A 27964-nucleotide genomic window follows, 5' to 3' on the forward strand; every position below is an offset into this window, starting at 1 on the left:
AACGGCAACAATGTATCCAGATTTTCAAAATCGGAAATGAAAACAAAATTGAATCAGCAACCACACACAAGTCAGAATTGGTCTGAAAAACCCTGATTGGTGCTTACAAACTATTTAAAAACACAAGCCGGTGCCTTAATGTTGTACAGTTTTCTCTTTGAGTAGTACTGCTCTATTTTCTTAGTATTTTCTAACAGGTCCTTGTGAATAGATGAGCTGACAACAAAGTATTTATCTTGGAGACAGTAACAGGCACACCAGTAAATATGTGGTTAGCCAGCTTTTCTGGGGTTTTTTCTTGTTGTCATTTTTAAACAAAAAACAGAAAAGCTATCGTTTGACCTCCAAAACAACAATACATAAGTCTCACCTTTGCGTGGCACGAGACAGTCCCGCTCGTTGGGTTAGCCTCTGACTGCAGCAGTCCACCAGCCTCTTGAGAATATATAAGCATTCTCTAAAAGTGGTAAAGAAGGGGTAGTGGCTGATTATGCACAGCGAGGTCAGCGTACTGTTGCGGTTCCTGGCAGCAATCTTGGCAGCTCTGCGTTTGTGCTGTGGAGACTTGCCAAGGGTTTGCTCAGGACCTGGTTGCCCACTCTCTTCTCCGGATGAAGACGGGGCTTCAGACTTGGAGTTATCAGGTGCGGATGATGCAGCAACATGGCCTCCACCAGACGCTTCATTAGTACTCTCCCCTGCCTGTACTGCAGTCTCTGTATGGTTACTCTTGTCACGAGGGCGGTGATGCCCGCGCTGAAAAGATCGATAGAAGTTGACACAGATTCCGTAGCGGGTGGTTCCAGAATCCTTGTCGGTCAGCGTGAAAACAAAGGAGGAGTCATCACGCAGGCTGACCCGCCGCTGGCGGATGCTCAGGCAGCCCTCTGGTTGGCAGAAGAACACCACATCCGGCGGGAGCGGGAAGTCGTGGTGATCCTCCAGGGGGTAACGTCGGAGAAGCTGTGGAGTCTGGGCCACACTGTCACTACTTGGTTGCCTGAAGAACAGATGGATAAACATGCCAGGAAATGTTTTGTTTCTCTTAGGTTTTATAACTGCTACAACATCAATTTGCAAAAACTAAAAGAAATTAGGAAATTCTAATGCTTTGATAGGAATCTAATCTGTTCAAGAAGTGAACTCCTAGGAAAAACAAAGTAAGGATATTGGATGTTTTTGAGTGTGTCACTAGCTCAAAAACCAGAGATCCAAAAAGTGGAAAAAATTAAGTTCTGATAAGGAAAATCGAAAATGAGCACGTCTAAAATGTCCATTATGTTTTTTAGAAATTCAACAAATTTTTCCAACAAACATGGGGGTTGGGGGATTGCTCATATCCACAAAGAAGTGGTTCCCTATGGGGATGCTCTGATCAGGTTTTTTGCTGCCAATTCCGATACCGATCACCCATGAGGCCAATCTCTGCCGATCACCGATCTTTGCCTATCGCCTGGATTGACTGTTAATTTTTCGCTTTACTGTAGGTAGAAATTATACTAAGTGATCTGGCAAAATTAAAAAATTATCTGGCTATAAATTCACCTAATTTAGACATAAACATGCAAAATACTTGCAGGCACAATACAGCAGCTATTCAGTCAAAAGGACAACTGAAAAACCTGCAATCAGTAAAATAATATTTAACAGTAAGGCTCTCAGTTCCATAAATTATTAGTCAAATAAATCTGCCTATATCAAATAATGTCAAGTAATAAAGGAGACATTCATTCAATGTCAAATGCAGGTTGCATTAAAATAAACAATCCTGAGTTACTAAATCATAGCTTCCTGACAGCATGGCTAGCTGATTAATCCTGGTTCTGACTGGCTGTTTCTGAGGGATCTGAGTAATTCTGCAGAACACAGGGATGAGGCAGAGGAAATTGATTATTTTTCAGAGATTATCTGTCTTATGTTAGAACAGCGAAAGTTTTAATGCATATCTCTCTTTTTTCTTTTTTTTTTTTGCTTAAGTTGCAAGCTGCAGCTTTAAGCAGGCTCTCGTTGTGAGAGTTCACTGCTGGGTGGAGGTTGATTGGCGCTCTGTCTGTGACATATTATTACCAGTAGCGCGTAGCTGCGGGATCAGAACCAGCGTCTTACACCGCCAGCTCGAGGACTTGAATTATTTTTCCGGTTTATTTGTTTAGCTTTCTGACCGTGATACTAATCCGGGTGAGTGTTGGTAGTTCAGCGTCGCTTTAACGGCCGCTCCGGATATCCTTTTGTTCCTTATATAGCCAAACTCCGTCAAGTGTTTGTTTTTTAAATGCCATATTATATTCGTTTTGTTGATGCATTTTGACGTGCTTCACTCCGGAGGTAATTTTTCGCCGCAACACGCAAACATCCCATTGCTGCGCGCTTGCGCAGTGTGAAGGAAATAGGAGATAATGCTCACGCAGACTGCGAAGTGAGATAAATGTGATCGGAAATCGGCCAATTATGATCAGTGGCCAATCGATCGGCACACTTCTAGTTCCCAAGCTTTTTAGGTTGCAAACCACAAAAAAAAACAAAAAACAAAAAAAAAAAACTTAAAAAGAAACAGCGAAATAGACTAACCTTAACGATCAGATGAGAGTTTCTACTAAGTTAAAAAGGGCTATAATGACAACACAAGGTGTGATACATACCAATACTGTATATGTTTTTTATCTATGTGAAAGGACAGCTTTATGTGTTCCAATACTTGTAAATATGTTCTGTTATTTAATTAAATCGTCTTAAGGGAATCCTAAGAAAATACACTTAATTTGTGACCCTGCAAGGGGCCAGAACCCAACTTAGAAAAGCCCACAACAGTCACTGAAATAACTTGAAGATGAAAAGCAACTATAAATAAGTAACTGAATAGTACCAAATAAAAAACATTGTTTATGAATTTTAGTTTAACAGAATTATTTCTGAGAAAAAAAAAGATCTAAAAACAACTGGCTTAGGCAAAAATTTCCATAAAGACATTTTTAAAGAATCAAGCTTTACTGAGGATGTTAACTTTGCATTCTGGCATGCAGATGGTAAGGCGGAGCTGTGTTTTGTGGGGGCCTATGTGTTGCAGCACCCTCTTCTTATGACTCAGATACATTTAAAACAATAACAGATTCATCAGACAGGATCAGTGCTTACCTTGCTCCAACAACCACTAAGTAGTCAAGAAGACGTGGGCATATTTTCTTTTTCTCCATTTTGGAATATTAAAATCCTGTATGTCAAGACATCCAGGATATATGTTCCCTTCTGTGTCAATGGTGTATTTTCATCACAGGAGGTTTGTAGCTGAAATTCAGATCCTTTGTCATCATTATGTCCATTCACTACAGGCAAACCTGTAAAAACACAGGAAAATAGTTTATAGTTTAGTTTACACAGTTTATTTTTGAATATGCATGTTACTATGACAGGAAACTAAATAGAAAAAAGAGTGAAGAAATAAGCAGTTGATCGTAATAGGTAGATTTTCTGCTTGAACAGCTAACTGGTGATTGGCAGGACCTTAATTTTATATTTTACAAACATTTACACCATGAGATCGGCTGTAGGTTGCATTCTTGTGATTAAACAGTATTGCAGCCATGCCAGGAGATGACAGCTCAACACTATCTTGCCTCACATTTCCATTTACAGGAAATTAAAAACACAATGCACAATATTGAACTAAATTTATTTTTATTAGATAAAGAACGTGACAAAAAAAACAAACAAAAAAAAAAAACAAGCCTGGACAGCAAAGAGATTTCTAGCTGTTGTCCCCCCCCCCCCAATTCAACAATATCCAAAATATCCTAAAGTTTCATAATTATTCAACACAGAAATACACAGTAAACCCCTACTGCATTTCTAGCGCAGTGTGTTTTACAGTCATTTTTATTCACCATTGTGCTGGCTGGTTGTTGTTGTTGGAGGATAGAAAGAGGCTCGCTGGTGTAGTAAGCAGCTTACAGGCTATTGGGAGAATGAGGACCATTGAGAGCATGCACTATGGCCCTTAAAGTCCTGGGAATTACAGGTAACAGGAGCAAACTCAAACACCAAAACATGAATCTACCACCATTTACCAGCTTTATTTTGATTCTTAAAGCCAAGATTTTAGAGGGTATAGTAATCAACATTTTTTTGCAAGTACAACTGCAAAGCTATTTTATGAAAATGATCCAACTTTTAAATTGACTGAGCTACTTTTTTGTTTTGGAAAAATGCATTTTGTTATGTATGTACAGAGGAGTAAAGTAAGTACTGAACACATCACAATTTTTTATTGTAAGCGTATTCCTAAAGGTACTGTTAGTGACATGAAATTTTCATCAAATGTTAATTCAAGTAATCCATTCAGAGAAAGGAACCTAAACAAATAAGTTCAGAAATTATTATTCAGAACTTATGTAACAATGTGAAATGGCAGAGGGAAAACGATATTGATCACATAGAGAAAGGGAGGTGGAAAAAGGCATGGAATGCCAAACCAGCTGAAATCTACCAGTGATCAGAAAGCCATACCACTCCTTGAAAGTGCAAATGAATATCACTACAAAATGGTCGCCCTTTTAAAATGATTATTGACAAATAAGAATGGAAGCCTTGATTCAGCCAGTGCACAGCAATATGTGGGGTAAAAAAGTTTTTCTCCTCTCTGGCATCTCCACAAAAAGAGTTCAAACCACAGCAATTTTTACAAAATTGTAAATTGTATGTTATTTACAATTTTAGGGGTTTTAGAACTTTTTAAAAACCTGGAATACCTTGATACCAGTAACTGCTAACAAAAGGAGGGTAATTATTTTAAGGTCTCTCCTGTTATAGTAACAGCAACATATCTCTGAAGCATATATTCTGGAGTAACAAGAGCGTTTGCAGTCGGCATGCCATGGTGAACACACTTTACTGCAAAAACAAACACCGCATCACTATTCCGCTGAAATGCCGCCCTGAAAAGCAAACACTGAAGTGGAAGAACATGCTTGCATGATGTTACCCTGCACTGATAAGGTCAAGGAGCTATCCATTTACCTATGCACACATTATGATACCATTTACTAACAGACCAAGCAATGAACTAGCCTTAAATATGCCAGAAAATCTACTGGAATTACTGTTTTTCACTGGCTGAGACAGTTATTTATGCTAACCAAGATAGATGGCGAGTGGTAGGTAGGATGGTAGACATCCAAGGTATTCAATTTATTCTGAAATGTTCTTCAAATTCATTACTATCCCATAATAATAAATGTATCAGCAGTCTCTTTCTACATTTGCTGAGATGCAACTGTTTGATGTTTTCAGTGTTAGTATCACAACAGAGGGGAAGTGTGTAAAGTTGAATGGATAAAAGTTTGATGTTGGGTTTGAAACACAAACACTGAGGTTAAGACTTCTCCCCTGATCAGTAGTTGGCAATCTTGTAAGTCTTTTGAGTCACCTCAGCTCACTAAGAGTCTTGACTGATATGGAACTGAAAAGGTATCTGTTATGCAAAACCTGAAATGGAAAACCGATATAGATATCAAAACTCTTTCAGTGATGAATAAAGTAGCCAGCCTCAAACTCACTCCTATGGAAAAGTGCAGGACTATGCTTAAGGAGAGAGTCTTTGCCAGGAATCCAACCTCAACAACCTCTGAAAAGCCACCTGTTTGTGATTCATAACAACAGGAAAATGACTAATATATCTGATTGATGATTTTGATGATGGCATTTGACAAAATATACTGTAAATTGTTTCATAACTGGTTACTGTTATGTTTTAATGATATAAAGCATTTTAGCTACCTTGTTCCTGAAATGTGCTGTACAAATAAAGTTGACTTTTCAATAGAAACAACAAGAATGTGGTTTATCTGTAACTTGCTAAGGCACAACTAATACAGGGAGTATATAAAAATAGTTGATCCTGTATGTAAAATTTTGACAATGCTTGGATTGAAAAAAATCATCATGAATTGAGATTGTTGTACCCATTTCATTACCCACTACTGAGGGGTAACTAATTATTTTAAGTTTTAATTTATACATTTTCCAAGTCTTGGGGATTCTAATCACAAATCTACAAACTCAACATTTCTATTATTTTATACAATAGAGATAAAGAATCTGTTTTGATAAGACATTGGATATGAAAATGTGAATAAATGTAGAAAACTCATGGGCTTGTCTTATAAAAACAGACACACCACAGCAAGATAAACAGAGGAGCAAAATGAGCAGCACATAAATTAGGTGACACAGCTGTACGAAGAGGACATCAGAACATTAGGGTGAACTTTAACACACGTTGCCTCACTTATATTATGGCTCCAATTATCACTAATGGGTCTCCTTAGTGATAATTGGAGAGGCCATTCACACTAGAATATAATGCCTATCTGTGAAAGACTGGCTGAGAATATACTCAAAGATTAAAATATTTGTTATTGTTGAAATCCTAATCTTCGAATTTTCTCATATAGGTAAGTTCAGTGTTGGATATCTGGGGTGCTGTAGTGAGTGGCTTCAAAAGCACAAAAAAATGGCAGAAATGTTTTATGGAGTCAGCTTAAAATCAGATGTCATTAGACTTTGTGTAATTGTTCAAATACAGTAAAGACCATAGAGTTTCTAACTGGATTATGAATGCTGTCAATTGTCAGGACCATGGTGTTAAAACAGGACAACTCTTCTTGAAATATTTTTATCAATCCAGAGAATGTGCAGACTTATACATTATTTAAAAAGGGACTGGTGATACTTTAAATTTACAAAAGATCCACCTTTCCTAAAGCATGTGTCAAACTGTAGGAGGAAATAAGCCCGCTATTAGGAAATGTTGTGCAAGGCAGGGCTGGGCCTGCACAAACTGTTATCCAGTCATCTTTATCTTGCAAAAGCATCAGGACAATGAATCTACATGCTGGTCTGGCAACATGAAGGCTTCCTGGTGCAATGCCAAAATGGCTGTTTTATGAAGAAGTAGAGCTGTAGGCACACAGCGCAAAGAACAGAACCACAGATTTATTTTTAGATGAGGATGGAAGGTCAGTGCCACCTCACTGATGGTTCTGAATAAGTGGGCTTGGTGCTGAACCGTTTGTCTCTCAGTAAAGGAAATGAGAAACAAGGCATGCAATAACAGTCTTCAAAGGCAACAGAATAATGCATTTTAAACACAACACACGGATCTCTTCAGAATTACTGCAGGCGCCAGTTGTTGGTTATGCAAGCAGAGAGAGGAGAGATGGATTTGATTCAGACCTTTCAAAATGGGTTGCAGTTCTTTCCAGTCAATGCAAACTACTGAAGCAAAGTGATGGAATAGTTTTAGCTCAACAAAGCTGCTGAAACACATGAAGGATGACATGTGCTTCAAAAAGTATCAGTCATCACGTCAAAACATTGCTCAGTTGAGCAGCGCTGGTATCGTTTAGAGCCCGGAAAACAAAACTTAAAAACATCAAGCAACCGTTTGGATTCTTGACGTTGACACAACCAGAAGACTGATCTATTCGTTTATTTTCAGCTAAAATAAATATACACATTAACTAGAATTGTGTGCTTAAGTGTCATATTGCAAACTTGACATCCAGAAGCTGAAGTAGCCCTTTGACAAAAAATGTGGGTTCTTCAGACACAACTGTGAGTGAACTGTTAATCAATGACTCTCAATATATAGCATCATCAAATTACACAATGTAAAAACAGCACAATTTGATTTTAGTTATTCCTCAAAAAAAAAAAAAAAAAAAGTTTTTACATCAGCAATGAAGTAACACTTTCAGTTAAATTTAAGTCTGTCACCGCAGATATTCAAACATTTTTGCTAGCTTTAGACTTGTAAAAAAAATTTAACATTAGGGCACAGATGTAGCCTTTTTTGTAAAAGTAGAGTAGAAAAACTCTAAGACAGCAGGTGACAGCTTAAGTCTATCTACAGATACCAAGCAATAATAGGTGCGTACAATTCAACTACAAACTGGGTTTTCACTTCAGTGAGGTTGTTTAAGGTTTTTCAAGCCATGACAAAAATATTAAATTCTTTCCAGGCTGATGAAAGAAAAATATTCAATGTGTATAACATGATGCGTCTTTGAACTGAAAGCCGCTGCCTTTGATCCTGAGGATAAAAGTCACCACTTCATTGCTTTATTTTCTCCAGTTCAATATTTTCAAATTCACATCACATCTAGCATATGAATTATCCATTATGGGTCAAAATAGTCAGCACTAATATTTAATAAATCTGTTCTTGTATCAGAGAAGATGGTTATCAGATAACTAATGTTGTTTAGATGTTTCTCTGAGATCAAAAGACGTAAAATAAAAGTGAAGTATTCCCTCTAAGTGCTCCTGATTTGGAATCTTAATTACACCTCCAGAAATATCAGTCATAGGTGCATCCACACAAGTCAAAATAATATATATAGATAGTCAAATACTTTTCCACCATTAGATTTAGAGAGTTCTTAGTCCATCCTTTGATCCACTTTCAAATATAGAACTTGTTTGTCAGCCACTCTTTACATATGGATGCAAAAATTTCCATCTTGAAGGCTGCTAGAATAATAGATGGACAAATGGATAGTGAAAACTCAACTACTACTCCGTCATTCTTTTTTTTAAACTAATCCAGACCTGGAAAAAAATTCAATGCTACATGGGAACTCAATAAATAGTGTTAGATGGATGTACGTAGGTAACAGCTTGTGCGGGGGTCATGCACACACCAAGCTGTTCTGACGAATAGTGTGAGACAAGCAAGTATAAATGTTTCATCCGCATATACACGTCTTATAACTAAAATGTTATTTTATACCAGAGAGGAAGATCGTGCTCAGAGGCTGCAAGGCACAGAAAATTATGCATTTATTCATCATAATTCATTCCATAATGTACTAAACTAATTCTTTCTTTCCTGTACTCATCGTGTCTGTGTACATTCTGTCCTCAAAGCCCGTCTTCCGCATTATATTCATTAAACCCGACAAAGCATATTTAATCATACATTAAAAATGTAAATGAAAACACAGAGAAACGTGACGCTACAACGTTTCTGAACACGGGTGTTAAAAAGCTGGCTACGTAAATGTTCACCCAACTGCAACAGCCATTCAATCCTTTTAAATTAACTGCCTGATCGCAGGATCTTTCGGGAAGTCTGCCACATGCTAATTCGTGACCAATATGTTCGAAAAACTCTCTTCTGTGTCAATAACGGAGTGAAAACCCATCCACTGTGAGCTAGTTATAAGCTGTAGTGGGAATACTAAACTGAGGAGATAAGTGTAAGGGCATTGGGTGTCATAGATTAATACTTTAACAAATATAAGGCAACGCCAACGCCTCTTGACAGCCCGCTGGATAACTCTGACAGCGTTATCATTTGATATTTAGAGCATGCAGTCCATGTTTTGTTTGTCCTTTATAAGCATCCTCACCTCCTGTCCGCGCTGCCTGTGTGCCCTCCTACGCCACCAATGGATTAGCTAGCAGGCTAACTAGCTGTGCCACTGCTAACCGGAGCTCTGCCGCTGAACCTCTAAATATTTAACTACCAACTCACACGTCAAGAGGTCATATTAAAAAATTATCAGCCAGGAAATATGCAACCAACATGCCATGTGGGTTTTAATGCACAAGCAGCAGTAGTACATCCTTACCTGCTCACATTAGCCTGCTAGCCGCTAACGTTCGCTGTGAAACCAACTGCCAAAGACGACGGCCTGTGTCTTCAATGCCTCTCTCGGTCACAGGGACTGGATAAGAAGGGTTGGTTATGTGAATTATGCCGTGTTTTCTCAAGGTTACGGTTGGTCATTTAAAAAGCCGGACACAAACAATAAATGGGAGGGCTTGTCACTGAGTGACTGGTTGACAGCGTAGTAAATGATGGAAATGCGTGTGTCCTCCTCCCTACTGGATAAACGAGTGGTTCGGTCAGTTACAACCTGCCTTCACAACACCCTACTCCTCCTTCTGATCATCTTCAGTCTGCACGAAGTTCCGCATACTCAAAACCCCACATAAAGGAAGCATTAAACTTACGAAATAAACAAACAAAAAACCGCATTGTATAATGGTTCCTTCAGTTGCTTTTCAACTAACTGGAGCGACCGATTTTATAAGGCACTATACCTGTCAGACAGCAGTCTGGGTTTAGTATTGCCTGCGAGTAAAATTCACATAGATAAAGAATTTGTGAATTACCCAAAGTTAAACGTCACAAAGTGCTTAATCATAGAAAAAGAAAAAAAAAAAAAAACATGCATCAAAAATGCCTTGTATTGACATTGTACTAATAGGTAATAAAAGGTACAGCCCAGCATATATGCAATATTTGCGACTGCTTAGAGCCCCCTGCTGTTCATGGGCCCCAAAAGGAACTCAGTCACACAGCATAGGTTTAGAAATGCAAATACTCAGGAATATTTCCATACTTATCATTTATAGCCCTTATACTGACAGTGGTCTGAAAATGTCCCCCCCTTCCTGATTTCCTGTTTATTGTGAAACAAGACCAGCAGAGACTGCTTTCCTGGGAAATTAAAACAGGTCCCACTTTCTACTTGCATCCTCACTCTACATTTTGCAGCAGTATGGATTAGTATATGTGGGTGTACTGCATCACAGCATCTTACTCCAGCTGCAATCTGGCAGATAAGAGACTCCTGCCAACGATGGTGAAAGTAGCTGAGAAGCCTATTGGGAGTGTCCCTACCCTTCATCCAGGACCTGTTGCAGTACTGCAGCAGGAACCCCTCCTTACTTTGCTGACATGAGGCTAACAGTACTGCAACATCAGAAGCACCCCACTGCTAGTTTTGCCTCAAACTGTTAAAATGATAAAGTGCTGCAAATGTTTTATACTTAAAACTTCATAAATGTAAAGCTTGATAAATGAAGAACCCCAACACATTAACACTACAGCAGAGCTTTAATTTATACTGTACATACAAAACAGGTTGTCTTTAGAAGTTACAAGTATTAAAATAGTTTTGCATTTCTATATATCAATGTTTACAGTTACCCTTCGAAGACAGGAATTAGATCAGATGTTACAATTGCAGTATATACAGTAAAATTAACTTTGATAGCTAGAGCATTAACATGTACTCACACAAAAATAGTTTTGAGTTGATTACACTACAGCACACCCAGCCATGATAGTTTCAGTTTCATCTTTCTCCCCTCAGTCAGTGGGTCAGATATTTGATTGGGGCACCTTGGATCCCTTGCACAGAAATTAGTGTTTAGCTGTTGGCGTCAAACCCAAAAGTTAAGAAACAATCTCACAAATTCTGTTGCAAAGGAACACAAAAAGCAAAACGTTCAAACCAAAAGAATATTGTGTACACTCTCTCAACAATAGACCTCTTTCTGAAAATATAATTTTAAAAGAATTAAAATGTTGTAAAAGTGACAAAAATAACACAGTTACATTTTGAGGAAGAAAGCAAAATGTCTGAACCAACATGTGATCAGAAAAATACCAGGGCAAGCAGACTTTGTTTTTACATTTCTGTTTGTCCTGACTCAGTCTAGCTTTGTTTGCATGCCATGTAAATCAGTTCACAGACGGTGGGTTTGGGATTTTATTCAAGTGGCTTGTAAATTAGCAACGCAACTATAAACATCTGAAGATGGGAAATAGCCCGGAGTTAATTTACCCAGAATATTCAATCATTCACATTTATGCCGTCTAAAGAGGACACTGAAAAATAAACTCCACAAATTTCACACTTAAGTTTTTGATTATCCAAGATTTCAACTTCACACTGACAGGCAATTCATGGAGAACAGCCAAAAGAACCAGATCCCAGTAATTATTATTCAATACAACTTACATTCTAATGTCTTTGCTGAATTCTGGTGCCTTTTTATTGAAGGTTTTCAGCATAGATGCTGGTATGAAGTTCAAGAATGCTTGTGTAATAGATCTTTTAAGTTAGCTTTATAACTACATTTTCTTTTTCAGTGTGTTGTTAAATAAAAGCAGTTGCAAAATTTTATTAACTTAAATTTAAAAAATTAATTTTTTCATGGCATTTCTCATGAAAAAAAGGTATTTTTCCATGAAAAAACAAATCACAAATAACACAAAATGTCATACAAGTAATGAATAACAATCAGATTTCCAATTAGGAATTCTTTAAAATGAGACTGGAGCCTAGTCTAGTAAAGACACTTCCTTAATCCACTTACTAATCTTTGAGAATACAAGTAATTTAAATGCATTGATTGACTTTATTGACACCACTTGAAGGAATTTAGAATCTTGTTAGATGTAATGATTGTACATTCTTATGGATATGTGATGTCCAACTTTCATAAATGTTAATGGGCATTTATTAATGACCAAAAAGGTCCCTTTTGCAGTGAGAAAGAAAAAATAAAATAAAAGAGTAATAGACTTAAAATTAAAGAAACCTCTACTTCTCAGAGGTCTGCTTCACATTACTTTACCTGAGCAATGAGTCCAACCATAAGACCTCTGAATTTACTCTGAAGGAAATGCAAAACTAGCTGTTACCATACATAAATCAGGACAAAATACAGGCAGAAAAGCATCTCTGCCTCTGCACAGCTGCAGAAATCATATTTTCCTCTTAATGAGACATTGCAATTTTTAAGACAGTAACAGCCAAGACCTGCTCAGTGCTTCCTGATTTTAATTAGTAGAAGAAAGGTACAGAACCACGAACGTGACCCAATTTAACTTTAAAAAAAAATGACTGAATCAAAGAAAAGTGTCTGAAAACCCTTAACGCCTAAACTTAACCACAATCATGTGAGCATCTACAATGAAGAAAAAAATAAGAAATGTTTGCGTGCATGTTTCCTCCACTGCACACAATACTGTTTAACAGTCTTTTAGGGAGCAAAGGGTTAGAGCACTCTACTCCCTTCAGGGTGAAATGAAAATCTCAAGGCAATATCCAGTCCCTGACCACAGGAGAAGAGAGGAGTTGGCGGTTTTTTCATAGAAGCCATGTCCCTCTCAGGGTCCATAAGTCACAGAGTGAGACACCTTGACCGCAGTCACTCATTGACATCCCAGATTTCAGACAGCAGCGGGGGAAGCTTTTTGTCCTGGAGGCGGAGAGCAAATACCTGCTCCGAGTGGACACTGCTCAATGTGCGAAGGCTCACCAGTTTCATCAGCATACGGGGGAACATAAGGTGATCCTGAAAAAAACGTTGAAAACATAGCACAAAGGAGATCTTTTAAAGACGTGAACCAGGACTAACAATGTTTAAGACAAACAAAAAAAGATTTTTTTTCTCCACATTTTATAAGAACTACCTGGGCCCTATAGAGAAGAAAGTGATTGCTTTAAGTCTGGATTTTAACTTCTATCAAGTATATGTGCAGCATTATGATAAGAGACCTTTTGAGTAAAATGATATGCTGTGAAACAAAATAAGTAGTGGGGTAGTAATAGGGGTAGGGACATACATTGTCCTCGGAATAATAATTGGTCAGCTACATTTTTGTACTGTAGTTAAACCTTCACAAGCAAAACAGGAACTGATTGTGTGTAGAAAATTGAGACTTTCAATTGCTTCCATTCACTGCTGATAGTTTTCACACAGCTCACTTATCTAAATGTTCCACTGGGAGAGATCAGGCACATTCATATCAAAACTACAATGAAAACATCTACATGAATGCTACAAGACTTCTAGTTTTCTGCACTAGGATTTTAGTCACAAGCGGTCACTCAACTTTGTAGCAAAATCAAACCTTATGAATTTACAGTTTCTTCATGGGTGGTGAATGTGCCATGCACTGATTCCAGAGTTTGGTGTTCTGTGTGAGACACACTCTTGAGCAACTTTTGGCTGCTTGGTTTATTTCTTAAGCACTTTTCTTTTAAAAAACAAATTCAACAACAACTACACAATTGAGCATAACTAACATTTCAGATACTTCAAAATCTAAATATTCCAACTATGTTCTTACTGAAATCAAAAGTGTACAAAATTATGAACTACACATCTAAAGACATTAAACATTTAATTTTTTTGACTTAAGGCCCTCACGTACTTAAAAGTAGAGAAGTTATTGTGAGAGGATATTGACAAACCCTCCATGCTTAAGGAAACATTTTTCTAAACAAATCATCAAATTGAAGACCTTTTAGATTATACCTAAAGTAACAATTTGCTTTAAATTTAATCTAAAGTGTACATAACCTTTTAAAGCAGAAAACTGCTCCTAAATTCAACCCTTCACCATTAATATCAGGAGAATAATATGACTTCAGTTATGACCTTATGTGCCTGTTGTACTGACACACTCTTGGTCACAAGAACAGAGATTACATAATGTGGCGGGAACTTACATTTGGTCTCTTTATCATGATATAAGAGCGCAGAGCGTCTACATAGGGCTGCTGAAGCCTCTCAACAAGATCGTGATCCTGCACATTTGGCCGATCTACACAAATTAAAGCAAAGCATACACAGACAACTTAAATCTCTCACTGGAGAATTTTTAATTTTGTTAAGATATGATAAATGTTATTCTAAATGCACAGTCTGCAAGCTTAAATGAACCATTTCGTCCTTGAGGGATTATAAGCATTTGGCTCACTCTGAGCCCAATATAATGATGATAAACAGCAAGGTCTGCAGTTTATTCATTCTGACCTGCAGAAAAGATGTTGATAGCAATGAGCAGAGCATATTCGGCCTCATCGAGGTGCAGGTCGTTCATTCCTTTTGAAAACTCGAATATGGGGTTAATGAACTCAAACTGAAGCCCTGGGGGAATGGAACGAGAGAGAAAAGAAGGAGATGGGTAAAAAGAGGAAAAAACTGGGTTTAATAGAAGAATTGTTCCAAGATTTTTATGAAAAACAGTACATAATATGATTTCTTTCATTGACTAAATGATAAGAGTACCTGCTTTGGCAAAATCATCCTTATTATAGCTGAAATCCTTCAGAAAAGTAATGCTTTCAATGGCTGGATTGTATCGCCGGGACGTCTCCAACAGCATAATCTGTGGAGGTCAAACACCTGAGTGACACACTGATGCTGCAGAGTCAAAGTTTTTGCCACAAACTCAACTACTCCCAACATTCATTTACAAAAAAAAAAAAAAAAGGTAAAAAGATGTTGAATCTTGAAAAATGTGCTTGAATTATTTTAACTCCAGAATCGTTGAGTCAAAGCAGATTTGAATGACGGTAACTCAAAACGAACCTCAATGGTGGAGGTTTTTAGTAGAGCGATCTGGTCTTCTCTCGTCAACTCCAGGAAGCCAGGAAGCTGCTTTGCAAAATCCACAATTTCTTGAACGGACATTATTGCAAGCTCTGTAAAGTGGGCGAACCGCTGCTGTCGCACTTCTCGGTTTTGTAAGTCTTGACTCTGGGGCCAAGGCTGGAAATATTCACAAGCAGTCTGGTGAGACCGATGCCAAACAAACAGCAACAGCATTTGAAGACCATTTGTTGAGCTACATGTCATCCATTTACCGTAACTTTTGGTCGGTCAAGGAAAGACCTCTTGTTGCATTGTTTCTGCATGGCCACCAGCTTCTCGATCATCTCCTGCTGCTGTGGGTCGAGAGTGGCTGCTTCCTGCAGAGGGGTCGGTGTGACCACTGTGGAAGTGCGTGCAGTTTCCTCCTCCTGCTGCTTTTTCAGCTTTTTTAACCGGATTTGTTCCTCAGAAAGCACGCCTGTGGGTCACAGAGGATGCTGGTTTGCACAAAACCTCAATCTCAAAGTAAAAGAGGCAATTTTATTTAGAGTAAGTATAAAAGTCTTGAGTTGATTTAGCGTGAAGACACTCACACTGCTCCAGCATGCCCGCCTCCCGACACTTGCGCAGCCGACATTGCTGGCACTTGCGGCGCATATACATGTCCATTTCGCAGCGGCCATTGTTCTTGCAGGAGTATTGGGCGCTTTTGATGACGCTGCGGCGGAAGAATCCCTTGCAGCCCTCGCAGCTCAACACGTTGTAGTGAAAACCGGAAGCCTTGTCGCCGCAGACACTGCACACCTCGTTGCCCAGCATCTTCGGAGCAGGACCCTTTTTTCTCTTCACCGGCTGACCGTCTACACAAGAATTCAAACAATATATTAGATTTCTGGAGAGGCTTGTAGGAAATTAAATATTTTAAAGTTTAAACCATAAACCTTAAAGTATGACTCTAAGGAATGCTACATGATCACAGATTTTTGTGGATAAATTTGCAGATTATTTTCTAGATTGTAGATACTCTATACGTGCAGTTTGGGGGGAGTAAGTTTGTTCAAGAAACCCATTCTTATAGATGGAAAGTTTAAGGATTTGGTGCAGAAGAGCAGCACATAGCAGGGAGAATAGGGAGAAAAGATATTATGAGCAGTATATGCGCACTGAATATGGTGGATGATGTTTTTCAGTTGCAGTGAATGGCTCTATATTGGAGAAAAAATGTGAGAAGTGTCAGAGCCTAACCAAACTCTGCTTTAAAAACTGTAAAGATCTCCTAAAGCATCTGCTGCAGTGATCATCCAGATGTAATCAGGGAGTTGACAGATTATGCAACAAGTCTACAGTACCTGCAATGCTGTAAATATTTTCACTTGCAGCAGTAACATTTTTAAATCATAACTTCATATGGGTGCAGCTCTGTGTGCTGTAATCAATGTTCTCTGATCTAAAGTAAGATTATACAATCGCTGTGTTTGAGTCGAGCTATTTCCTTTCAAAAGGCAAGAGATAGACAACCGCTGCACATATGTGCACCTAAAGGCATGTGTGGTTCAGTTTATTAAGCACATTGATCTTTGCGAGGAGTCATAATCAAACTGCTGCCACTTCCTTTGCTTTAAACTTAACATAAACAAAAAGCTCATTCCCCGACCTCCTAGACTTAATATGCTGAGTTTCAGCTGGGACTGAAACCATCTAGAGGGATTGAAGAGACAAGATTTGAGTAAAACCACAACTTACTGTATAATGTCACATCTTACTTTGCTTTTGAAGTATCATACAAGTTGCCAATTAGAGAGTTGTCTTCTAGATTTCATACTCAATTTTCCTTCTGTACAAGAAACCATGTAAATAAAATGAGCTTCATTGTGAGTACACATTATTCAGAACCTTGTTTCATCAAAAAATTAAGGAATTAATATGAACATGTGAATTTTGCTCAAAATGTTTGGGTGGTATACTTGGAATATGAACCAATTCAGATCTAACCTGTGTGATCAGAATTAACTGTTCTCGTTAAAACGTGATCTTGTACAACACATCCAATGCGTTTACTGTGCATTTTTTGTTATATGTGTGTGTTGGCATGCTAATATTAAAGATCTCATCTGTTTCCATATTTTAAAAGAAATTTAATTTAAACATTTTATACTTTTCCTGTTTCAAATTAAAAAAAAATAATTCATTGGAGTACAAAATATACAGCTTTGACTGCTTCATTAGCAAAAGTTTCTTTATGTCTGTAAAGACATAAAAACATGTCTTAATGTAATGTGAGCGTATTTCACTGCTTTTTTGGGTTTCACACTAAATAAACTCTGTTTTACAACCTATACATGAGGAATTGTATATAAAAGTGTGAGCTGAACTATAAATGCTAAGGGTCCGTTTTGTGAACACTGGAAACATCTCTTGGTAAAAAAAAAAAAAGCTTTTAGGCTTTGGTTGGCATTTTAAACAGGCTTAAATTGGGAACCACAGGCCCTGTGATAAAACAGTCCATATTTAATATGTTCTTAAATGACCGGCTTCCAGTCAGTTTAATGAACAAAATTTTTAAATTACGGTAAGTTGTGATGTATTAAGTCAAATATGATGTGTGTCATTTAAAAGTAGATTTAAAATCCACTGGTTTCTAAAGCGTTTTAAAAGAAAAAAGTCTGGAAAAGCAAACATTATCTACATTTCATTTAATCTTCCCCATACGTATTCACCCATGAAAAAGGTAGATGCTACTGCATACTTTTCTAAATGTTTCAGGTCTGTATAACCCTGCACTTCTGCCAGTCTTAGATCTTTCCAGCAAAAATATAAAAAATTGATTTAATGATGAATTCTGCCAGTGGAGAAATATTTAGAACCTTTGAGTCAGTATATCTAATAATATACTGAATCTATTATAACTTCTGTATCACTGACGATCTAAAATTAGGGGATTGGAAATCCCCAAGAAGAAAAGGAGGACAGTTATGATAATTTAAAAGATGCTTCTGTTTTGCCTGGTGAAATTCTTACAAAACAAAGAAAATAAAATACTATTTTCTGTTTACTTCCATCTCCTTCGTAATGTATCTTAAGACAATCCTTCTTTCCCCAAGAACATTGCAGGCACAACAAGGTTATCTGTGCCACCACCCACATATTGCTAAAAACAAAAACAGAGAACTCGCTACAACATAGTTCAAGCATCGTGTCCCGCCTCCTTCGTGCTCAACTCAGGCCGGCCTGCTGAACGTCCTGCAGAGACTCCTCCTGCTGTGTAGAGCATGTGTGAATAACAATCCACAGAGAAGTCGGGACACCAAGCAGGAGAAGACGGATCATAATAAGCAAGCCTAATGTTCCAGAACCATTTTGCAAAATTAAGAGACTTGATTGAGATTATGAGAGGTTTGAAAGCAAGAAAAACCCCTAAATAAATCTAATTATTTAGGCAGAACTGGACATCACTCCAGGTGCATTATAAACACTGCAATAACTAATCTGGGCTCCACTTGTCCTACAAAAACAACAATACATGTGCACAATAAGCAATAAGTCAATTAATCGCAAGATAAATTAAAACAAACTCAATAATTTTCATTTGAATGATTTATTGTTTTTCTCTTTTTCTACCAAAAACTTGATGCAAAGGTTTTTAGCCTGGTGCATTGGTTTTAGCTAGCTCTTTCTATGAAGGACGATTTTTTTTTTATATAGAGACTTTATGATTTATTTTATTTGTAGTTTCAGTTGTTTTGTTTATTTATTTTAGACAATTAAATATTTAGTCCCAGTGTTAACTGTTCTTTCATTTCTTGCATTATTATGTCCTTACCATTAGATAACTTTAAAATGATCTGAAAACAATAACATTATCACTTATCACAATTGTTCCTTAGAAACAGCTGACTGCAAGGTCCTGCATTTAATCTGTTTATTAAAAGCAACCTAAAAAACAAAGGAAACTTTTATTGCTCTGCTTACCTACGCTACCAGACGCGTCACCTGCACACGGATCCAGTTTGATGTCACTTGGCTCCACCGGCAGAGAGCTGCTCATGTCGGCAAGCGACTGGCCATTGTGGGAGGCGACTGGGAAGTCATCTGGCTGGGTGAGGTCGGTCAGTGACAGCAGGCCGTCGGGCTTCATTGTGGTATTTACACCGCTCTCCTCAGCCAAGCAGTCCAGCTGCAGCTCAGAGGCCCCGTCAAACACCTTACTCTCATCTGACAAAAGAGAAACAAACTAGCTGGACTCAAAGACTCATTGTTCAGCTTCCCCTTATCTTATCTGTTTTAACAGGTGTCCAAAACAAACAATTCTTAGAGAACGGAGAAATGTAAACAATATGATAGGGAATTAACAGAATCAGCAGTAACTTTATGGTTATTACAATTTAAAAACAGTCACTCCTTTAGAGGAAGCTTAGAAATAAAAACATAGCTTATGCATTCTATGAATTTTATCTTGCAGAATTCGTCTTATTTCTTAATGTGGGAAAATAGATACATTTATTTTAACTGGAAGAGTGACATTGGCATATTTAAGAAGAAATAATCCTGCCTACTCTCGCAGATTTAAGAAATAACCTTTTCCTCTCACCATGACCAACATCTGGGATATCAGTCACAGACAGCGTGGACATCTTCTGCACAGCAGCTTGTCATTACGAAATCAACGTGTACCTGTGGAGTAAAAATAACCAGGCTGAGTTAAAACAGCAGAGTTTGCCTTGCAGAAGAATAAACACCACTTGTGACAAACTTTTCAAAGGTTTGTCACAACTACAAACTTTAATGTTAGCCATCTGATGCATCACCGCGTAACTGTAAAGTGGTTTGCAACGTTTTCTTTTTTTTTTTTAAAACATCTGAAACCTCTTGCAGATGAAACTGCAACAGTTTCATCTGCTGAAGATGAAACCATTTGCCACTATAAATCAGCAAATGATGCCGATTTATAGTCAGCGCCATTTGCACATCTTCTCATGTCACATCTTTTCATAAATTTTTCTAAAAGATTGTTTATAGACTGAATTTTTTGCCCACTCTTCTATGAAAAAGGCTCAAACTAGAATTAGAAGATAACATAATTTTTTAATTCTTGCCAGTGTGCAGTAAAGTCGTGGCTTTGTCTGAGCTATAAACACAGACATGCATTAATCGTTGTAATTTCACTGAAGCTGAAGGAGGTTTAGATTCACAAGTAATTTTTTTGAACCTTTGGCAGCCTCCAACAGATTTTGTTCAAAAGCTGCAACGTATACAGCCTTTATTTTAATTTCATTAATCAAATAAGGACCCATTAAGACCAAAATCTCTTTGACGAGTTTGACAGGACCAAGGACTTAGTAACATATTACATTTTCCAAAATAAAAATTACAAATAATATTTTAAAACAAAAAGTTACTCTGGCTTCCTCCTATTCCTCCTAATTGTCCGAAATTGATCAAATCACAATCTTAATTTGTAATTGTAATGGACTGCATGGAATAATTATTTGGTAGGAGGTAATATGTCTAGTTGCCCTGCAAATCTCTCACATATTTGGTCAGAGCCATCACAATTTTCAGCAATGACAATGTTTCCCTAAATTGGTGAGAACCAAATTTATAATTACTGAACTAATTTGGTGAGTCCTGTAGGTAGGTGGACACAATGAATTTTATTTCAGGTAACAGAGTGGAGGGGGCTAAACAGATACATATGCTGCAATCTACAGCTAGCTAAAAACATTAATTATTATGCAAAACTTCAATGTTTTTTGTCAATTTAGAATATGAAATATAGTGAAATATTTCAAGCCTTTATTTCTCGTATTTCTCCATTTTTACAGATAATAAAAGCTCAAAATTCAATATTTCAGAGATTTTAAATATTTGAAAAAGTTCAATGTTAGAAAATAATGGTGTCATGACTGACCCTAGTCAGCTAATTAAGCAAAAACATCTGTAAGAGTTTCCTGAGCCTCAGTCTGGGTCAGTAGGCTACACAATCATGGAGAAGACTGCTGACTGGACAGTCACTGGCATCCTGCATAAGGAGGGAATGCCAGAAAAGGTCACTGTTGAAAAAGCTATGCATTTAAAGAGTACTATATCCAAGTACGGTATGTGCAAAGAAAGTTGAGTGGAAGGAAAACATGTGGTATTAAAAGGTGCACCAGCAACAGGGATAAACAGCTGTTCTTCAGTGCATGCTACACTGCACTGAAGTAGTGATTTATGCAAAAGGAGCCACTTTTGCATGAACTGTTGATTGCACTGAACATACTTTTCAGAATCTTCACATTTCTGTTTAGAATGACATTTTGTTTATCTTTAGCAATACTAAAATTTTCTGAGACAGTGATTTTTTGTTTTTTATTCTCTGTTAGCATAATAATCAAAATTAAAAGGAAAAAAAAGGCTTAAAATATTTCATTATATGTAATGAATCTATACAATACCTATGTATATATGTTTTTATAAATTTTAGATTACTTATGGTTATGCTTGTATTTGGTAATATTTAACACTTTAGGTTGGAGAAGCTTGTCAACAAATAAGCAGTTTCCTTTTGGGGATAAATAAAGCATTTTATAATCTATTCCATTATAGGATTGCCAAAAAAAATCTTGGAAATTTTTGTATTCTAATTTTATGAGATGTACCACTACATTTTCACAAAAGAGGAAAAAAGAAAAACTAAAGTAATGTTGGACAGATAGCTTTGCTTGTTTGCAGATATGACAGGTATAGTTTGGATCCTGATGAACTTAAAGCTTCGAAAATCTTTTAACAGTTACCGTAATAAGATGACAAAATATGCAAGATTCCTAACAAAGATATGGAAAAATACACATAAAACTTTCAAATTTCATAATGACTGTGATAAGACAGGTAGATGTAAATAAACAAAACTTGTATTCTCACTCAAAACAGGGATGCGTCCAGAGAATGAGGTGAAATGAATGAAATGCATCTTAAGCAGCAATGTGTGGTTCTTAGAAAGACTTGAAATGCTAGAAGAATTTAATTGTAGTTGGACACTCCTAATATCAAAGTGTGTAAAAAAACCAATTGGCTGCAAAAGCAGAAATGAAAGTCTGTCATGTGCTGCTGGGGGGAGAGGGTATATTTCAGGAAACTGATTCAGCACACACACCAGCATAAACTGATGCTATTCTTAACCAGCCTGTAGGACAGAAAACCCTTAAACAAAATGCATTCTATTGTTAATTTTGATAGGTGAAGAAATCCTAAACAAGATAAACAAATTCATGTATGATTCTCTTATAACCCATTTAGTACGTCTGTCTAACTAAAGGTGAAGTCTTGAAAACCTGGGTTGGATTTAATAGATTTTTAAATAAAAGTGCTACAACAAAAGAAGTAGTTGTTGTTGTTGACTTTCATTTCTGTGGCTTGGTCAAACAGCTTCCGCTATTGATAGAATGCAGTATGGTTAAGTCCTGTAAATATTCACAATGGAATGGATTTTGTTACTGTTTTAGTTCTTGGTTTAAATAATCTATTAAAAAAAATTAAAAATATGGTGGGAAGCCGCAACAGCAACCCAAACCACGAGCTGAGTCAGAGCTCTGAGCCTCATAAACTGCATTTCTGTCATTTGCCAGATTGAAAAATAACATTCACCTCCTTAATGCTACAGGGGCAACACAGAGGGACATGCATAAAATGTCCAAGTGAATCTACTGTATGCCATGGACATGAAGTATAGATGCAGAAATAATTTTAGCAGAAATTAGAAGTAGCCAATTTTTCCTTGATCAGTGCTGATTGCTTACCAGCAGGTCAAATACTAATAAATATCAATGGCTTTTCCCTCAGTTCATTAAATCTATTGCAACTAAGAAATTCATACATTTTTGCTGTATGGAATGATAAACAAACATCATGCACTTTGATGTGTTTTTATCTGTATTCAAAAAGCTGCAGAATGGATTTCTGAATCAGTGGATCAGATCTAAAAGAAACCTCTAATATAAAGCTCAAACATAATCTAATCTGACCATATTCTGTTAATAAAATTTGCATTCCCAATTAAAGAGCAGGGTTGTTCAAAGTGTGGTACAGAGACCATTTGCAGCCCATAGACAGATTTTGTGTGTCCACTGACAGAAATTCAAGAATTATACAAATTTAGAGACTTTTTATTTTAAATCTTAATCTGTCAAGTGAAACATCCAGGCTTTTTCATTCTCTTTAATTTCACATAAAAAGTATTTCATATATCCAGCAACTTTCACTCAAATGCAGATTTTGGAGCAAAGAAATTGGTTTTTAAATATTTTATGAAACCAGGCAGAATGTTATCAAAAAGAGTGAGATCCAAATCTTGTTTTTATTGCTGGCAACAGACTAAATCTTTTTCTAATTTTGTTTTATATCTGAGCTCAAAAGAATTTGTAAACTGAACGCATTTCTTTTAATAACTCAAATGTGCAAAACTCTTTAAGATTTGCTTCGACAATGGTTTACACTTCTCTTTCCTGCAGCAAAGTAAAAAGAATCTCACAACTTTTTGTTAAATTATTGCATACTTGGTTTATTGTTGAACAGGTAAAAAAAAAAAAGAAAAGAAAAAGAAAAGTTTTTATTTTTTATTTTAGTTTTTTGACCTGCCATGTTTGTCCCACATGGTAAATGTTTGGACTAAATTAATCGCCTTCACGTGTTCAGTTCTTTTGACAAAGAAGAGAAGTGATGAATAAAACTGAATCAGTGGAAAGGCTGCAGAACTGAATGATGGGAGTAATTCATTTCTCCAGCCTCCACAGAACAAAAAGAAAAGTTTTCATTATATAACAAATAAACATGCTTGTTATTATAAGGAAGACATGAATTTTATTATATTGGCATTTACAAATGCTGACCAAATGTTTGCTTCTGTTTGTGTTACAAACAGAACACAAACACTGTGCAGATTTACACTGTTACAGTGTAAAGTACACTGTAAGCAGATTTTCTCTTTTAAATTTGAAACAGAAAAACTTTTTCACTAAACAAAACACACAAAACAACCTAAAAAATACTTCTCTGCTGAAGAGCATCATTAGGCTCAAATATATTTGCAAAAGTGAGCATATGTCAGGTGAGACTGACCTTACCTCTGAAGTGGATGTCCCAATTACTGCCTATCCATCTCGCCCATGCCAGTCCACAGCTCGAGTCTGTCGATTCCTCTGCGCTGATGGAGGACCGGCTTTCCGTGGTGGGCTTTAAGGGACGCCCAAAGCCCACTGACTTATTGTGCTGAGGTTTTAATGACTTGATATCTGAAGGAGAGCGAGTAGGGAAGAAGAGGCTTTCTACAATCCCCTATGGGAGACGGGAGGGAAAACAGAGGGGGAGGGAGGAGAAAGGGTGAAAAAGGGAACACCAGGGGTTACTGTAGGTCATTGACTCTTGAATAATAAAATGCACTGAGGTGCTTTGGTAATTTTCTCCTGAAGCAGCTCATTCTATTTACGTAGACTTTACCAGTTGTCCTAACATTTCCCCCCAAATATTAGCATTTTCTTAATAAAAGAAAGCTAGCAACATGTAAAATCATATATCAGACTTTGATTTTATTCAATGGAAAGTAGATAAAGTCAGCTCTTATCCGTTCAAAAGGCAGCAGGTGTAATAATTACAGATATGGTTTAATGACTGAATTTTACTTTCTGCATTAGTAAACCATCTCTGTATTGCATAATGTCTTCTGTTATCTGCACTCTGATCTGACTGGTAAAGTCCAATGTCCCCAACATCTTATCAGTCACTCACCTTTGCCCACGTTCCATTTTGCCACATATGGCTGGAAATAAAATCACCAACAAATATCAATAATGTCTTCCTGTCCAACCTCATTGCACCATACATTCATTTACATAAAGAAAGTTTGATTTAGTCAATTTAAACATTAACCACTGATCACATATCAAACCAAAACTGTGGAATAGCATTTATTTTGAAATTTTTATCTTTCTAGACAAACAACCTGCCCTACAATAAACAGTTACACCAGTTATTTAAAGCCAAATATCAAAGTTGTTACCGTCACAATTTAGGTGACTGATTGTATTCATTTTCAAAACCAAAATCCAAATGAAACAGAGTATTAGGATCACTGGAAATGGGAAAGCATCTTATCTTCTTTTGGTGGTGGTAAAAATGAAATGTAGAGAATATAGTTCAAATTTAATTTCAAGAATAAATGTGAAATGGTAAGAAAAGGAATTTCAAATCTTTTTGTGATTAAAGTCACAAATGGTGGTATGTTGACACTGCTATGTTCTTTCAGAGCAGGTTTGGTGTGTTTTGAGAGTGCGTGTCCACAGGATGTTTGCAAGCTGAAAAAAAGGGTTTTGTTAAGAAATATTTTTCTTAAGTCCTTGCCACAGTGTTATTTTGACTTCCCTTTTTACTACTAATTCATCTTTTTTCTCACCATTTTAATTTTCTCCCGTATTTATATTGACTTTAATCTTAAAATGGGTAAGCAACAAAAAGTATCTTCCACTTCTTTTATCCAAATGACCCCAATACTTTGCTTGAGCAGAAAATGTTGAGGTAGATTATAAAGATTTTGATTTTAACTTTATGAAACTCAAAGTCATTTGTAAAATTTGTCTTCTGAAAATTTTCTGTCAGCAAACTTTTCATAAATAGCCCCAGAGAAAATACACGGGGCACTGGTATACAGGAACAGTCAGCAAAACTGGGAGGGAAATGTGGCTTCCTCAAAGTGTACCAACTCTCACTCGAAAAGCAAAACGGGATTCCCATGTTCAGCAACAATCTGGTGGGAAACAAAGGCACTGCTTATTTTCAGGAATCACTGGCGCCACACAAAATTGGGGTTCTCATGCACGCCCTAGTAGAAGAAGAAGTGATTCATTAACTGCTTGCAGATCCACCCTGATGTTTTTTTACTTCTTGTGACCTACTGGCAAGATTAACACTGGGTGGGGCTGAGCAGAGAATTATGTTAGATCACCATAATGGTGGACATAATAAAAAGATGGAAGTCATGGTGCATTAACAAACAGGTGAACCAGACGTTATCTGGATGGTTATTGAGAAAAAGGACTTATCAAAATAAGAAAAGCAAAGCTTAAATAATAGCAATTGGTAGATTTGAAACCTAGTTGTAATTTCTCTTACTGAATCAAAAACCTATCCAAGTCATTAATATTTGAGCAAGTTAGGGGGCAATGTACTGGCATTACATAATACCGTTATTTAAAGCAACTGTCACAACTTTTAAACATTGTTTGTAGTCAGCCGACAGTCTTACAGTGTCTGTTTGGAAGCATTTTAGCACTGATATTCTGAGGCATTGTCATGGTTTTCCAAAAATATTTAGATGAAAAACACAGAAATTCCAATAGTAAAAACTGCCACCTTTTAAAATAGTCTAATATTAATACTCAGTTGCTATTTACCCTGATATGTGTACTTGTGAAAATCATCATACTTTCTCTCAAAATACTGCAAACAATAAAACTGGAAACAAAAAAAATATGTAACTTAAAAGGTACAAATGTCTAAAGCGCCACCTCTATGATCAGGATGCATTTCTCTAGATGTTCTAAAACCACAACCATGATTCACCTTCTGAATCTGTTTCACGGATAACATTTATTTCTAAACTTCTGACACAACTATAACTTGCAGACATGATCAGATGTGAGCAAATTTCTTAAATGCTACAGAGAGGTGCTTCCCTCTTCATACAGCACAACACTGTGATATATTTTACAAAATCCCAGTATAATTTAATTTAAAAGTTATTTATTGCCATTTCTTGTAAAGTAGTTATTTTTGTCATACAATATATCTACGTACTAATGGTAAGAATGCAATCTGGTGTAGATCTCCTGTTTCTGTGCATCAAAACTTTCTTTGGTTTTCATATTGTAATACATGCCACCCACGTTATTGACTCTCTGAAACGCTGTTTCCTCTTTAGGAGTTTTTTCCCCACCAAAAAACTCCAAACTTTCACATGTCTGAATATGTGGGTAGTACACTGACATTTAGGCAATTTTCTTTTTAACCCCAACCATGTTCATACAGAACTGAAACGACCACAATGAGCACAAGAGAAATACTTTATAACATAGTTGGCTTTTGTCAAACTGAAGTAGTGCTGTATAGTTTCATGTCAACTGACTATGAACAGATAACCCATATGTCTGGAGTTTATATTGACAAAGCAAGAACTTGTTTTATTTTTCTTACCACACATTCGCTGCTAACATTAGCTAAGTTAGTTATGGACTCTTGACACACAACTTGTTTTGTGAAACTAGCATAAAGAGGATTACTGCTGCTTTACGTCAACACTTTGTCGAGAAAAGTAGTCAAGATTTTGACAATTTACCTACAACACTTAGAATAACAAGAATGGGGTTGTTTATGGGAGATTAGCTTAATGGTAAACCCACACAGCAAGGCCAACATCATGAACGTAACGACAAAAACAAGATGAACTTAGCAACCGGAGCTAATTTCAGCCCCGAAACCCCATTAACAAACTCAGAAAAGACATAAAACAACTAACTCTTTACCTTCCGAGAGGTTCACGCCTCTGTGACGGGCTGTCTGTTCAATAAGTTAGGAGATTCAGTCCTGTGTGTGATTCCTGACTACGGCTTTGACAAGCCAAGCTAATACGTTAGCTCGTTAGCTAGCGTAGTACATCATGTGACTAAGACGCCCCTAGGCACCGGGGTGTTTGCTGCCCTGTGTTTTGACTTGCAGGCAGATACCAAAGCCTACACTTGATATTCTATTATTATCT

At 36.9% G+C, this 27964-nt stretch overlaps 2 protein-coding genes across 18 annotated transcripts in view; both read right to left on the minus strand.

Annotated features, from left to right (window-relative positions):
- The window catches only part of madd (MAP-kinase activating death domain), a 53583-nt gene extending 43490 nt beyond the window's left edge, over positions 1-10093 (minus strand). For 12 of the 16 annotated variants that reach the window (XM_044142313.1, XM_044142356.1, XM_044142387.1 and 9 more), the window contains exons 1-3: positions 9630-10093; positions 3133-3332; positions 371-1000 (exon numbers count right to left, since the gene is read on the minus strand). In XM_044142313.1, coding sequence (XP_043998248.1) covers positions 371-1000; positions 3133-3191 — 689 coding nt within the window. In that variant the 5' untranslated portion in view covers positions 3192-3332; positions 9630-10093. The remainder of the gene's footprint in view (positions 1-370; positions 1001-3132; positions 3333-9629) is intronic. The other 4 variants (XM_044142347.1, XM_044142339.1, XM_044142321.1 and 1 more) reach the window with 1 other exon arrangement.
- A 791-nt stretch (positions 10094-10884) lies between these two features.
- nr1h3 (nuclear receptor subfamily 1, group H, member 3) lies at positions 10885-27934 on the minus strand. Of its 2 annotated transcripts, none has more exons than XM_044142420.1 (11): positions 27732-27934; positions 24282-24492; positions 19772-19854; positions 19153-19395; positions 15777-16043; positions 15456-15661; positions 15181-15360; positions 14878-14977; positions 14623-14736; positions 14316-14410; positions 10885-13155 (listed from the first exon to the last, which is right to left on the minus strand). In XM_044142420.1, exons 3-11 carry the CDS (start codon positions 19812-19814, stop codon positions 13009-13011), a joined length of 1395 nt encoding a protein of 464 aa, XP_043998355.1. In that variant the 5' UTR covers positions 19815-19854; positions 24282-24492; positions 27732-27934; the 3' UTR covers positions 10885-13008. The 2 variants fall into 2 exon arrangements, with proteins under 2 accessions (XP_043998355.1, XP_043998348.1); XM_044142413.1 differs by having other exon boundaries at positions 24277-24492; positions 27732-27904.
- Between the last annotated feature and the right edge of the window lie 30 nt (positions 27935-27964).

The sequence above is a fragment of the Gambusia affinis genome, linkage group LG02 (assembly GCF_019740435.1).
Source record: "Gambusia affinis linkage group LG02, SWU_Gaff_1.0, whole genome shotgun sequence".
NCBI lineage: Eukaryota > Metazoa > Chordata > Actinopteri > Cyprinodontiformes > Poeciliidae > Gambusia > Gambusia affinis.

Bases quoted from the DNA above. Each gene is read 5' to 3' on its own strand.
- nr1h3 (XM_044142420.1), bottom strand. From the start codon at position 19,814: ATGTCCACGCTGTCTGTGACTGATATCCCAGATGTTGGTCATG. The intron at 19,396-19,771 runs GTGAGAGGAAAA...CTCTTTTGTCAG, and splicing joins TATCCCAGATGTTGGTCATG to ATGAGAGTAAGGTGTTTGAC. The intron at 14,978-15,180 runs GTTCGTTTTGAG...TGACCTCCACAG, and splicing joins TAAAAACCTCCACCATTGAG to ATTATGCTGTTGGAGACGTC.